Genomic DNA, 14,065 nt, shown 5'->3' with positions numbered 1-14,065 from the left:
AAAAAGCTCGTCAGGTCAAGTCAACTGTCAAAGCCATGCTGATAGTTTTCTTTGACTTTGAAAGATTAGTTCATCATCACTTCGGGCCAAAGCTACAAACTGTTAATCGATACCGTGACGTATTGCGACGCCTGCGGGAAAATGAGAGAAGGAAGCGGTCTAAAATGTGACGAGACAACTTATGGTTCTCGCATCACGATAACGCACCCGCACATTCATCCCTGTTGGTGCCTCACTATTGCACAAAAACCGAAATCACTGTGCTAGCTCATTATCCGTATTCTCTAGACGTGGCCCCTGAGGACTTTATTTCAGAAGTTGAAAAGCCCGTTGAAATGACGAAGATTTGCAGCGATAGACGAGATAAAAAAAAATTCGCAGACGGCGCCTCGCGCAATCCAGCAAGAGGTGTACCAAGATCGCTTCCGGAAGAGGAAATGGCGTTAGGAGCGGTGTATCAATTGTGGAGGAGTGTATTTCGAAGGAGACCATGCACAGTCAGTATTTGTGGACAGTGTTCCGGAATGTTTTGTACAGACACCATATATCTCCATTTAAGTGAAGCAGAAAAGAAAACAGAGTTCCTTAACATCAAAGAAATTCTCATACCCATGAAGCCAGGATACATGAAATGGGAAAATTAAGTATTAAATGAACACTCAGCTGTAAACAACGGCAAAGGGCAATCAATGAGAAGCAGAATTATTGCATTTAACACATATTGGTTGACAGTTTCACAATAGGCCAAGAAATGGCAGCTCTATCACTAACTTCAGATTCTGAATAATGGCGACTTCGTCAGGATGTGTACACGTCAACAGTGGCAAATGCCATAAACGAGGTTGCTAGTAGCTATAACGTGTGCAGTGTGCCAGAAAAATGCTTTTCAGGGACGATTTGTACAAATCTGAAGGTGATATTAATAGCTACAGTTCAGGTAAAGATCCTGACTATGTTCCTGAAAGCAAGTGTACTTCAAAAGTTGTTGCTAGTCAGGTAAAGTGAATAATTTTGTAATCAGGTAAATAATTTTTGCCTCACTTACCATTACTTACGTCGATCTTCATGGCAGTGTGATGGTAGAAATATTAAAGACCACCCTCAACACTGTGCTGAATCGTAGATTACTCTTGAGTTTGCTGTATTTAATTGTTTCAAAAAGTAGTAATGCAAATCTTTGCATCATAAATTGAAACAATGCAGACCTTTTAAATTTGCATTTTTAGCGGTTTCACAGAAATTTTTCGTTTACTCGGTAAATGTGTAAACATTGGTAAGTCAAAGGCAGCCGATATTAAGTCCATTCAATTCGCAAGTAAACAATGTTAAGCAATCATTGGCAAATTTTTAAGAATACAGTTCTGGACAGAATTTACGATTTTAAAAATATGCCATTCCTCTAGAATAATTTGAAAACAATGACTTTCCTGAATAAAAATATCACAATGGTTCTACTTGAAGTATCTTATTTATGAGAATTTATTGGAACTTTACTGTAAAATTTCTTGATACATCCAACATGGCCCTTATCACTGTTTACAGCCGAGGTCTCATGTCAGAGGCACAATGGTGTGCATAAATAAGTTTTCTTCACTAGAAATACTCTCCTAACATCAAATACTGATGTTAGTAGAGGAGTAACTTGCTGAAACTGTATGTCTGGATAACAACATTCTATGGAAGTGAAATATGGACCACTGGAAGTTCAGGAGAAATGCAACTGATAGAACATGAAATGTGGTGCACTCAAAGTCTTCCATTCGCCTTCTATAATACTGATTTTACATGATCGATCCATTTCAAATCACTTCTCTATATTGTCCCTAATCATTTATACAACGTGACATGCCCAAGACGCCCACCAGTATCTTGTAATTAGATACTGATGGGTTATTTCTCGTTGTAGGCTTTATTGGGCATTTATCCACATTTTAATACAGCTGTCATTCATTACACCAAGTAGGGAATTTGTGTACTTCCTTACAATTACCCAGTGACAATATTTTCCTGTAGACAAGAACAATGTCAGCAAACAATTTGATATTGCAATTGAGCCCATCTGGAACTAAATTCCCAGTCAGATATTTACATCTTCTGCAGACGTAGCACATGTAATTACAGATTTACAGTACAAACAGAATCAAAGAGTATACGAAACAAGCACTGTGTCCAGGGGCGCAAAAATCCCAAAACTGTGTCCCTTAAACCAGTGTAGCGAAGCTGCTTGACCAGCCCTGTTTCTCCCTCACTCGCTTTTCGTTCATCCGGTCGTTCACACACTTGGCTTCAAGCAAGCGACCCTGCTACATGGCAACGATAGGTCCTGGTTACCTGTCTCACCACCGACGTGCGAGGTGTTGTTGTGATTAAATAATGTACATTAAACTTCATTTTTGGGGTGGGCACCATTTTTTCTTCTTCTTGTCGGTGTAACTCCTTCATTTCTTCCGTCCAGGGGGTACCTTTTCTTCGGGTCTTTTCCTGAAATCCCGGACGTCCTTCAGGGTGTGCCTCACAGACTGTCTGTTCTGGAGATCAGTTATTCCCAATTCCTTAATGTCCTTCTCGCTTTGTGTCAGCCAAGTGGTGCGAACCTTCTTGTTTTGCCAAAAGGTGAACAGACTGTTGATCAACCTGTTTGGAAGCAATCTTGCAACATGGCTATAGAAAGCTACCCTCCTTTTTCTTGCACAGTCAGAGAGCCTCTCGATATGTTCGTAGAGCCCCGAGTTACGCGCCTTCTGAATTCCCCAGCTTCTTCTAGGGTCTTCCTGAAGATTCTTCTCTCTCTGACTTCCAATTTCTCCATCAAACCTCTCCGGTTCATAGAAAGACATTCCATGGTACACAGGGCTTCTGGTCGTATGACTCATGTGTAGTGCTTCAGTTTCAGGTTGCGTGACGGGCATTTCTTGTTGTAGGTGTTCATAGTCAGTCGATAGGCTAGTTCCAATTTCTTGACTCTCATGAATAATGACGTTTCTTCTGATAAGTTGGGTTCAATCCATTCGACGAGATACTTAAATTTCTCAGTCTTTTTTGTCTTTCCCTGGTCTAGTAACATCTCTTTGTGAGCATCTTTGATGTTGGTGAAGAACTCTGTTTTCTCCAGCGACCCTTGAAGATCCACTTCGGCTGCCTGTTTTCTGAGGCAGTTTACCTGCAGTGTTGCCATTTCAACATAATCAGCATTTAGTGCCATGTCGTCTGCAAACGCCAGGCAATCTTCAATCACTCCTTCGTTCTTACGGCACAGGTAGACACTACTCTGGACACCAAAATTGGTAAGTTCGTTGCGTAATTCTCTCACAACCTTTTCGAGGACACAGTTGAAGAGAAGAGGGGAGAGTCCATCTCCTTGTCTCATTCCAGTTTTTATCTCGAAGGTTTTTGAGATCTCTCCTCTAAATTTGACCTCCAACTGGATGTTTGTCAAGGTTCCTAGAATTAGTCTGCGGGTTTTGTTGTCTGGTCCTAATTCCTAGAGTATTTTGTTAAGGGTTCTCTATCAGGCCATCTTGAAATCAACAAAGGTGACAGCACTTTGCGGTTTCTCATCTTGGAGTATGCCAGTACCGTTTTAAGGTTGAGGAACTGTTCAGCACAGGATCTGGTTTTCCTGAAGCCTCCCTGATATTCTCCCAGTCGACTGTCCAGTTGGTCTTCTGCCCTTGTTAGTAATGCCTTGGAGAGAATCTTGTATGTTACCGGGACAAGAGAAATTCCACGGTAGTTATTCAGATCGGTAACATCTCCCTTTTTTGTGAAGGGGATGAATCAGAGTGGTGTTCCAATCAGGTGGCAATTTCTCTGTTTCCCAGATGTTCTGCATGATCTCGGTGACCTTGCCCACGACGTTTCTTCCAGCACATTTCTAAAGTTGGGCAATGATAGAGTCCTCTCCAGTTGCCTTATTATTCTTGAGCAGTTGAATGATTTGTCGAACTTCTTCCAATGAAGGAGGCAGTGAGTCCGTAATGAACATTTAAAATTGACTACAATGATTTCTGCTGATTCTTGAGAAATTTTTTACAGAATGGCGAGTGAAAATAAAAGCAAGCAAAATTATAACACTTTGTTATTCAAGTAAATGACAGAATATACCAACACCCCTATGTTACTGAATGAAATCATTCCACAGTCTCAGTCCACCAAACATCATTGAGATCACTTAAATAAATGTCTTACCTTCAGTGGCATATAATAGACGTAATCGGATAGCTGCCTTATAACCCTTAAAAAACAGAAAGTCGTCTCTAAATCGGAATAAGTCTCTAACTTCATAAAACCAGTAATGATGAATCCCAGCCCCATATGAGAACATTCTACGTCTACACATATTAAAGAATCTCTGTTTCTCCAATATAAGACATTGCAAATAACACACTGCATGGCGAAAAAGTGAAGCATTCAGATGATCTGATCTGATGGCAATGGAACTTCATACAGGTACACACCATAGGCGTGTAAATAAACTATTTGAGTTGAGATTTTTGTGTTCAGTAGAATGGCCACCAGAGTGTCTTACTGTTATTCATGTTTTGTGTATTACCAGGCCTGGTATAGTACGTAAAAGGCGTGAGCAGCGTCAGAAGTTGAGTGATCACTCTGACTGACTCGAGGATGCAGTGTACTCGTTTGAAACAGCGTCATAACTACCTCAGGGGCCACACTGTAGGTCTCCGTTTGCTCGCTGTTGTTATATCTAGATTTGTGGGACTCTCAGTGTGACAGTGGTGGTGGAGTGCATGAGAACGAGAGGGCAGGCAATCTCGTCGTCAGGGTTACAGTCGACCATGTCTGACCACCACATCTGCAGCTGCATCCGAGAACAACTAATGGACTCCCTGCAACACTGCGTCTCATCCCACATCATTAGTATGGGACTAGCAGCAGATGGACAGGGAATTAGCGTCCCATGTGTAGGCTGCCGTTCACCACAACACAAAGAGCTGTGTTTGGATTGGTGTCGTGAGCGGGACGTATGGACTGCTGATGAATGTCGTTGCAATGTGTTCAGCAACGGATTGTGATTGTCCGCTGCCTTGGGTGACCAACGTTGGCGAGTAAGGCAGCGATCTTGGGAGAGGTTCCATTCCTGCAATGTTTTCAACAGGCATAGCAGTGTTACATCTGTCGTCAAGATGTAGGGTACAATTAGGTATGACTTCAGGTTACGGTTGGTGGTGATTAAGGGAACTGAGGGCATTACGGTACGCGATAGACATCCTGCGACTTCACGTGTTAAATCTCATGCGACACTACTGGGCAGCCATATTTCAACATGACAATGCTCATCCACACATAGCATGTGTCTCTATGAACTGTCTGCGTTATGTTGAGGTATTCCTATGCCCTCAACATCCTTAGATCTGTCCCCAACAGAACATATTTGGCAAATGCTCCAATGTTGACTCAGTACCAGCGCGATTATACAGGATACATAGAACGATTTATCACAGTGGCAGACTAGCTTGCCTCAAGAGAGGATCCAACGGCTTTATGATACCTATCCCAACCAGTGTGTGTATCCACGCCAGAAGGGTTGATGCGTCATACTAGTAAGTGGGTCAATACTGCCAAGTTCTTTGTAAATTTGACTCGATTTCACAATCACTGAAATTACGTCACACATCCTATCAAACCGTGATTTCATTTCGTTTCGTCTCTCCCTTCTGGATGCTTCATTCTTCTTTTTCGGGCAGTGTATTAAATACCACATTATGTGCTAGAAATTCGACAGTCTACAATGATAATTAGAACACTTTCTGAAGAGATTCGCTCTTTATCCGAAAACTTTTACGTCAAACTTCCTGACTCAGCCAACACATTAATTCATTAATTATCCACATATTACGCGTTATCGACGGTATCTTCGTCATGGGCACCCGGAGGGCCGTACACATCTACGTACACATCTACGTGAGAGAAGGCACTCTTAAATCTCCTGCCAGCGCGCCGCGGGGCGAACTTCGCTCGCTGTGTTCCATCGGCTGGCGCCACACATCACCTCAGATAATTTCCATTGTTGGAGGACTAGTAGCAGCGCTCGTACCTTGATGCCAGCGAGATCGTAAATCCTAGGTCTCAATACAGTAATAATGAGTTCCATTTAGCTGTACAAGTTTCACAAGCTGATACATGTTCAAAAATTGTTCAAAATGACATATACCAGGGCCAGGCTTTGTCGCCTGTTCACTTTTCAGGGAACGTCTGATCCAGGTGTTCACGAAATCTCAGTCCACGGTGAGGTGAAGCTCCATCATGCTGGAACCACAACCTTCGACGAAAAGCTAGGGTGTTATGTTCCAGGACCTGAATAGTATGCCTGTACACTACTCCATTTAAGTGGGGAGGAAGGAAAAAAGGGCTTTGTACATAATAATTAACTATGCCTGCCACCACACTGACAATCTGTGTAGATGGTTCTTCACAACTGTAACGTGGGGACTTTCATCGGCCCAAACATGACTATTGTGACTATTTATATTGAGGAGCCAAAGGAACTGGCACACCTGCCTAACATCGTTTAGGGTCCCCACGAATACGCAGAAGTGCCGCAACATGACGTGGCATGGACTCGACTAATATCTGAAGTAGTGCTGGAGGGAACTGACACCATGAGTCCTGCAGGGCTGTCCTCAAATCCGTAAGAGTACGAGGGGATGGAGGTCTCTTCTGAACAGCACGTTGCAAGGCATCCCAGATATGCTCCATAATGTTCATACCTGGGAAGTTTTTTTGGACAGCGGAAGTGTTTAAACTCGGAAGAGTATTCCTGGAGCCACTCTGTAGAAATTCTGGACTTATGGGGTGTCGCATTGTCCTGCTGGAATTGCTCAAGCCCGTCGTAATGCACAATCGATATGAATGGATGCAGGTGATCAGGAAGGATGCTTATCTACGTGTCACCCGTAAAAATCGTATCTCGATGTATCAGGGGTCACATATCACTCCAACTACACACGCCCCACACCATTACAGAGCCTCCACCACCTCGAACAGTCGCCTGCTGACATTCATAAGGTTGTCTCCATACACGTACACGTCGATACGCTCGACACAATTTCAAACGAGACTCGTCCGATCAGGAAACATGTTTCCATTCATCAATCATCCAATGTCGGTGTTGACAGGCCCAGACGAGACGTAAAGCTTTGTGTGCTGCAGTCATCAAGGGTACACGAGTTGGCCTTTGGGCTCCGAAAGCCCATATTTATGTTGTTTCGCCTATATCGATGATGTTTCGTTGAATGCTTCGCACGTTGACACATGTTGATGGCCCAGCACTGAAACATGCAGCAATCTGCACGCTGAACGATTCTCTTCAGTCGTCGCTGGTCCCGTTCTTGCAGGATCTCTTTCCGGCCGCAGCCATGTCGGAGATTTGATGTTTTACCAGATTCCTGATATTCACGTTACACTCGTGAAATCCCCACTTCATCGCCACCTCGGAGATGCTGTGTCCAATCTCTCGGGCCCCGACTGTAACACCGATCAACTGAGCCACACACTTATTGTCTTATATAAGTGTTGCCGTCGGGAGCGCCATATTCTGCCTGTTTACATACCTCTGTATTTGATTACGCATGCATGTACGAGTTTCTTTGGCACTTTAGTGTAATATTCCGCTGCGAGAGCCACTGGCTGAACGCGACTCAAGGTACGAAGTCAGAATGAGTCAAAGCAAGCACTTCCTGTGGACGGTACTGTGTAGATGCATTTCCCGTAATACTTGCCACACAGTACTCTGAGAAACATTCGTTTCACATGCAGCTGATCAAGTATTGATTGAAGGTCATGCGACCATTCAAGCAAGCACTGAGTCTTCTAAGCCGGGAGCCTGTGTAGTTCGTCGGCCTTCTCGGTCGTTATGTCGTACTACTACCAACTGTTCTGTTTTACTTGATATATGGAACCGTCTTGGAAACATGGTCTAAACTGGATGTCTTCTACACGGATATTTGTCCTGTACAACCTGTCTGCTTTTCTGCTGCTTCGATTTGTTTGCCCATACACGATAATTATGTCTGCGGATCCCATCGCTGGTGCAACCTCATTTGGTTAGGGTTGATTGACGTTAGTACTCCTACTTGCAAACACAGACTGCAGTCTACTATATTATGGGCATTGTGCTACAATAACACTGTGTTCACTAATCCCTCTATCGGTTTTGATTCTCGTTGTTAACTCAGAATCATTTGTTGCTAAGAGGTCAAGTGTGTTTTCACAACCGTTTACTATTCGCGTGGGCTCATGAACTACCTGCTCGAAACAATTTTCAGAGAATGCGTTTAGCACAATTTCGGATAGTATTTTATGTGTACCTCCGGAATTAAACATGTATTTTCGCCAACATATCGAGGGTAAATTGAAGTCACCACCAACTATTATTGTATGAGTCGGTTACGTGTTTGAAATCAAACTTAAGTTTTCTTTGAACCTTTCAGCAACTGTATCTTCTGAATTGGGAGGTCGGTAAAAGGATCCTATTATTATTTTATTCCGGTTGCCAACAATGACCTCTCCTCATACTAACTTACAGGAAGTATTTACTTCAATTGGGCGACAAGTTAAACTACTTCTAACAGCAACAAATACGCCACCGCCAATCTTGTTTAGCCTATCCTTTCGGAACACCGTTAGGTTCTTCGCAAAAATTTCGGCTGAGTTTATATCCAGCTTTAGCCAGCTTTCAGTGCCTATAACGATTTGAGCATCGGTGCTTTCTATTAGCGCTTGGAGCTCTAGTACTTTCCCAACACAGACAACTGTTATACCAATGTTCCTGTATCTACGTTCTTCCTGTGTTCAGCCTGCACCCTTTGTGACTGAAGCCCTTCTTGTGTTTTCCCGAGACCCTCTAACATAAAAAACCACCAGTCCACGCCACACAGCCCCTGCTACCTATGTAGCCACCTCCTGCGTATAGTGGACACCTGACCTACTTAGCGGAACCCAAAACCCAACCACCCTTTGACGCAAGTCGAGGAATCTGCAGCCTACACGGTCGCAGAACCGTCTGAGCCTCTGATTCAGATACTCCACTCGGCTCTGTACCAAGAGGTCTGCTATCGGTCCTGTCGACTATGCTGCAAATGGTCAGCTCTGCTTTCGTCTTGCAAGCAAGACTGGCAGCCTTTACCACTTCTGTTAGCCGCTCGAAACCAGAAAGAATCTCTTCTGATCCAAAGTGACACACATCATTGGTACCGACGTGAGTAACCACCTGCAGTTGGCTGCACCCTGTGCTCTTCATGGCATCCAAGAGGACCCTTTCCACATCTGGAACGGCTCCACCCGGTATGCACAAGGAGTTCACATTGGGTTTCTTTCCCTTCTTGGCAGGCAAGTCCCTAAGGGGCCCCATAACGCGCCTAACGTTGGAGCTCCCAACTACCAATAATCCTACCCTCTGTGATTGCCCGGATCTTGCCGGCTGAGTGGCTCCCTCTGAAACAGGACAGTCGACAGCATCTGGCTCAGCGACATTGTCAGCCACAGACAGCACCTGGAACCTGTTTGTCACACAAACCGGGGAGGCCTTACGTGCGGCCGCCTGGGAAGTCTTTCGCCACCTGCTTCGGCCTGGAGTGACCTCCCACTCGACCACAAGTGAGGGGTCAACCTCAGTGCGAGCAGTAACTGGGTTGGCTACCTGTGAGGACCGATCGGAGGACTCGGACGTGCTGGACGTCCGTTGAATCCCCACGGCCGGCCCACAAGAGTGGTGCCCATCCACTGCAGCCTCAAATTGTGTAACCGAAGCCATCACAGCCTGAAGCTGAGAGTGAAGTGTCACCAACTCGGCTCGCATCCGCAGTCCCCGTCCATACTAAAGACCGTGGAAAACTAAACTATGCTGATAAACGGACTATCGGCACGTGCTGCGCAGCTCTACTGTAGACCCTGACGAAAATGCAGGAACTGTGTCTAATATTACACAGATATTCAGAACCCTAATTACCGAAGCACTCATGTGAAACTAAATAATTCGCCCCTGATTAAGAGCTTGTAATATGTCAAAAAATCGGTTTACTTTCCAACGCAAACGAAAACGCGAGAACTGTGACTATTAGATATTAAATTTACACGCAGAAACTCAAGAAACTAAGCTACTAAAGCACACAGATGATACAATAAAATTCGCTCCTGGTTAGGAACTCGTAAATGTCACAAAAGTGGTTACTCCCCTGTTGCTCTGTCTGTTTTGGTCGGCTGCTGCTGCCTGACTGACTACTAAGCGACTGTAGTTCCTTTTCAGTTCCGCGATCGACATTCGTATGATGATTGAAAGCAGGGACAGTGATACGATCTACCGTGGTGAAACAACTTCGGAAGACCGAATTCAGTATTTCGGCCTTCTCTCTGTTGTCTTCCGTTTCGGTGCCGGTGTGGTCGCTGAGAGATTGAACAGATGATTTTGGCCCGCTTACTGAATTTACATACGACCAAAATCTCTTAGGGTTTTTACTTAGGTCGGTTGACAAGGTCTTGTTTTCAAAATCATTGAACGCTTGTCTCATTGCTCTCTTTACGCTCATTTTCGCTTCGTTCAGCTTTTGTTTGTCAGTTAGGGTTTCACGGCTATTAAACCATGGTGGATCTTTCCCATCCCTTAAAACCTTACTAGGGAGATACTTGTCTAGGGCATATTGTACGATGCCCCTGAATTTTTTCCATTTGTTCTCCACACGTTGTTCCTCATCACCGAATATTTGATGCTGAGTGCTGAGATATTCTGAAATTTGTATCCTGTCACCCTTGTTGAGCAATAACATCTTCCTACCTTTCTTAACGTTCCTTGTAGGACCCGTCGTTATAGAAGCTGTCACAGCCTTATGAACACTGATACCTTCCTCTATGTAAAATGATTCGGTAAGTTCAGGTCTGTTTGTTGCCAAGATGTTATCCTCACGACTTGGTTCCCTAACTATCTACACAAGATAATTCTCGGACAGGACATTCAGAACAATGCCACACGAATCCCTGTCTGGTACCAGTTTTGATGGTATGACACTCCCAATCTATACCTGGTAAGTTGCAGTCACCCCCTATTACAACGGCACGATCAGGTTCTGTTTGAAGCGCTCTACAATTATAGATCCTGACCCAGCTGGTCTATAAAAGCATTCGATCAACATTTTGGACAGTTCTTTGATACTCAGTTTCACCCAGATTAATTCACATTCGGAATCCGTGATAAACTCGCTAGATTTTATAGAATTTTTTACTGCAATAAACACGTCGCCACCATTGGCGAGTAACCTATTCTTACGATAAACATTCCAATCTGAACTTAGTACTTCGTTGTCACTGACGTCTGGTTTAACCAGCTTTCTGTTCCCAATACTATCTGTGCATTATAACATTCAGTAAGCGACACTAAATCTGGGACATTTCCTTAGATGCTCCAGCAGTTTACTAAAGTCATATTAATGTTTTCAGTCTCTGATCTGCGAGGACCAAGATTCTCCGAGGTCGCTGCTGCTGATTTAACAGGCAAATCGTGTTTGCTCCCAAGAGAGGGGTCCTGTAACCTAAAAAATGCCCCATGTGCACGTCACACGTATTCCGCTACCCTAGTAGCCGCTTCCTGCGTGTAGTGCACACCTGACCAATTCAGGGGAACCCTAGAATTCTGCGCCCGATAGCGAAGGTCGAGAAATTTTCATCTGATACCGTCGAAGAGTCGTCTGAGCCTCTGGTTTAGATCTTCCACTCTGCTCCAAATCAGAGGACCGCGATGAACCCTGGTACGATGTTACAAGTAGACAGCTGAGCCTGCACCCCGCGTGCGTTGCTAGTTGCCTTTACCAGCCAGGCCGCCGAAGGGAGCCGAGGATGGCCTGAGAACCCAAGCGGCACTCCTCATTCGTGGCAACCTGTACCAGTACATGCAGCCGATTGCAACCATTGCGCCCGTTAGCCGCCGGCATCACGGATGATACCTACCGGCAAACATTCCGAATGCACTTTGGAATTCTTTCCCGTCTTGCTGCTATCTCCCTGAGGGGCTCCATTAGCCGCCTAACATTGGAGCTCCCAATGACAAGCATACCCACCCTCTGTACTTTTCCAGATTTGGTAGGGAAATCGACCGCTGCCCAACAGGAGAGGCATCCCGCGCTGGGTCAGAGTTATCATCAACAATGGGTAGCACCTCGTACCTGTTGGTAAGACCTACGGAGCCAGGCCCCACGGCCAGCTCCCTCTCTCGCCTTCCGAAGCCACCACTGTCTGCCACTCTGGAATTAGGACGGATCGGTCAGATGTTGCGTATCAGAAGCCGTAGCGACGTCCGGGTCACCAGGGGATTCCAGTGACACCAAAGGTATCGCAGGTCTCGTCACCGGCGCCAACTTTGAGCATTAGCTAGGAGCTTGTCGACGGTAACCAACGCAGCATCCAGCTGTGTTGACAGACAGCAGCCAACTCTCCTTGTATCCCTCACAACATGCACAGTCCCTAGCCATATCGTACTGTGTATAAAATAGATGTAAGGTCTCAAATGGCGCTATTGAGCTTGAAATGTATACGAAATACACCAAAGAAGAATAAAGTAAGATTAAAAATTGCTGTGCAGATTTCTCACTGTACTCTGAGGTCGCAAGCTATTAAACAGAAATAAATTTCTCGGCTCAAGTTGATGTATTTACAGATACCTTTTATTAGAAACCCTGTTTACCGAGAAGTTACTGCACGACATAAATATCAAACTAGAATGCACTGGTCTAAATTGTATGCTGTCTACTAGTACAAAACTAAAATTTACTGGCGTGACGGAGTTTCTGGCGACGGGAAAAGTTACACTAGGAATCTGATGATGCCCCAAAAGGGTGAAATTCATCATTGACATTAAATAATTTCGCAACCGCAACTTTTTTCGTTCTGAAACGCTAATTCCTGTCCTCTGTTTGTTCACCATCTCCAACACCCCTCTCGTTTTGTTGGCAACCTTTTGTAAGATTTAGCATAATCGCCACTTTTCTACTTGACTTATATTTATACAGATCTTCAGAACAGGTTTCACCATTTGTAAACGTATTTTAATGAATCTAATTTAAAAACGTCATCAAAAGCAAGTACATATTCCGCGCTTCTACAGTATCAGTAGGGAACTCGACACATACCTGAGAGGGCCGCGAATACCTGAGGCAACCTCCTGCGTAGAGCAGACGGTCTCCCCATATCGCCGCTGGCTGCTGCCACTCAGTCGCTGAAACAGGTGTATATCCAAGTCTTGATATCACAGTAAATGTGAGACCAAAAGCAGTGGAAAAGCTGCTGCTGCAGTTATTTGAGTGTGAAGTGTTAGTTTTATTATGTATCTTCAAAGTAGTTGTGACGCGTGTTGAGAAGTTTTTATTGCATTCCCTAGATACGATCAGTGGAGTCGTCTGCTGCGCCAACATCGGTTATGTTCCAGTGACATTCATCTACATCTGTTGTGTGAAGAGAAAGAGAGGACACTGCAAGAACAACATCTGTTATACTCCGGAAATTCTCACTATGACCTCGTAACTCTCTCTAAGACGTCTCCTACCTTCTGGTTTTTTGGATTTCCTGCTTAATCTTCTGCCACTCCAAATGATTCTTTTCATACATTATTCTGAGACCCTTCGCTATTACGAAAGAAAGGTCATACGTTGTTACTGTTCAAATGAACATCTTCAGATTTATCGGAAATCAACACAGTATCTTTCGATCTGTTTTCATACTGCGCGAAGTTTCGAGACAATAATTGCAACTGACAATAATTTCAAAATAATTGTGGCGACAAAGAAACATACCGAGGTGTTATACTCTTCACTGGTAATTTGTGTTGGGAGAGACTGACATAACAGACCTACAGTATTCATTAGTGCCTGGTAAGTGGATAGGTTTACCTGAGTTGCACTCTATACCCTTCGCTATACGCTTTGCTCAGTATACCATTGACGTTTTTCAGTATATTTATTTTTCTAATTATAGGTTAAAAATCTGTATTTTAGTAATAATACGGCTCAGTATTATGAGAGGGTGAGTCAAATGAAAACCTTAAATTTGTAATAACAAATCGAAA

General features: G+C 44.2%; 1 protein-coding gene across 1 annotated transcript in view; it reads right to left on the bottom strand.

The window, feature by feature from the left end:
- The window catches only part of LOC124606062 (facilitated trehalose transporter Tret1-like), a 70,711-nt gene extending 57,520 nt beyond the window's left edge, over positions 1-13,191 (bottom strand). Inside the window, exon 1 of the mRNA XM_047138024.1 lies at positions 13,134-13,191. Within this exon, the coding sequence (XP_046993980.1) occupies positions 13,134-13,191 (58 nt within the window). The remainder of the gene's footprint in view (positions 1-13,133) is intronic.
- Positions 13,192-14,065: the final 874 nt, after the last annotated feature.

This window comes from Schistocerca americana, chromosome 3, assembly GCF_021461395.2.
Source record: "Schistocerca americana isolate TAMUIC-IGC-003095 chromosome 3, iqSchAmer2.1, whole genome shotgun sequence".
Taxonomy (NCBI): domain Eukaryota; kingdom Metazoa; phylum Arthropoda; class Insecta; order Orthoptera; family Acrididae; genus Schistocerca; species Schistocerca americana.
The sequence above is the reverse complement of the archived record's forward strand: the minus strand, read 5'-3'. Positions and strand labels throughout refer to the sequence as shown.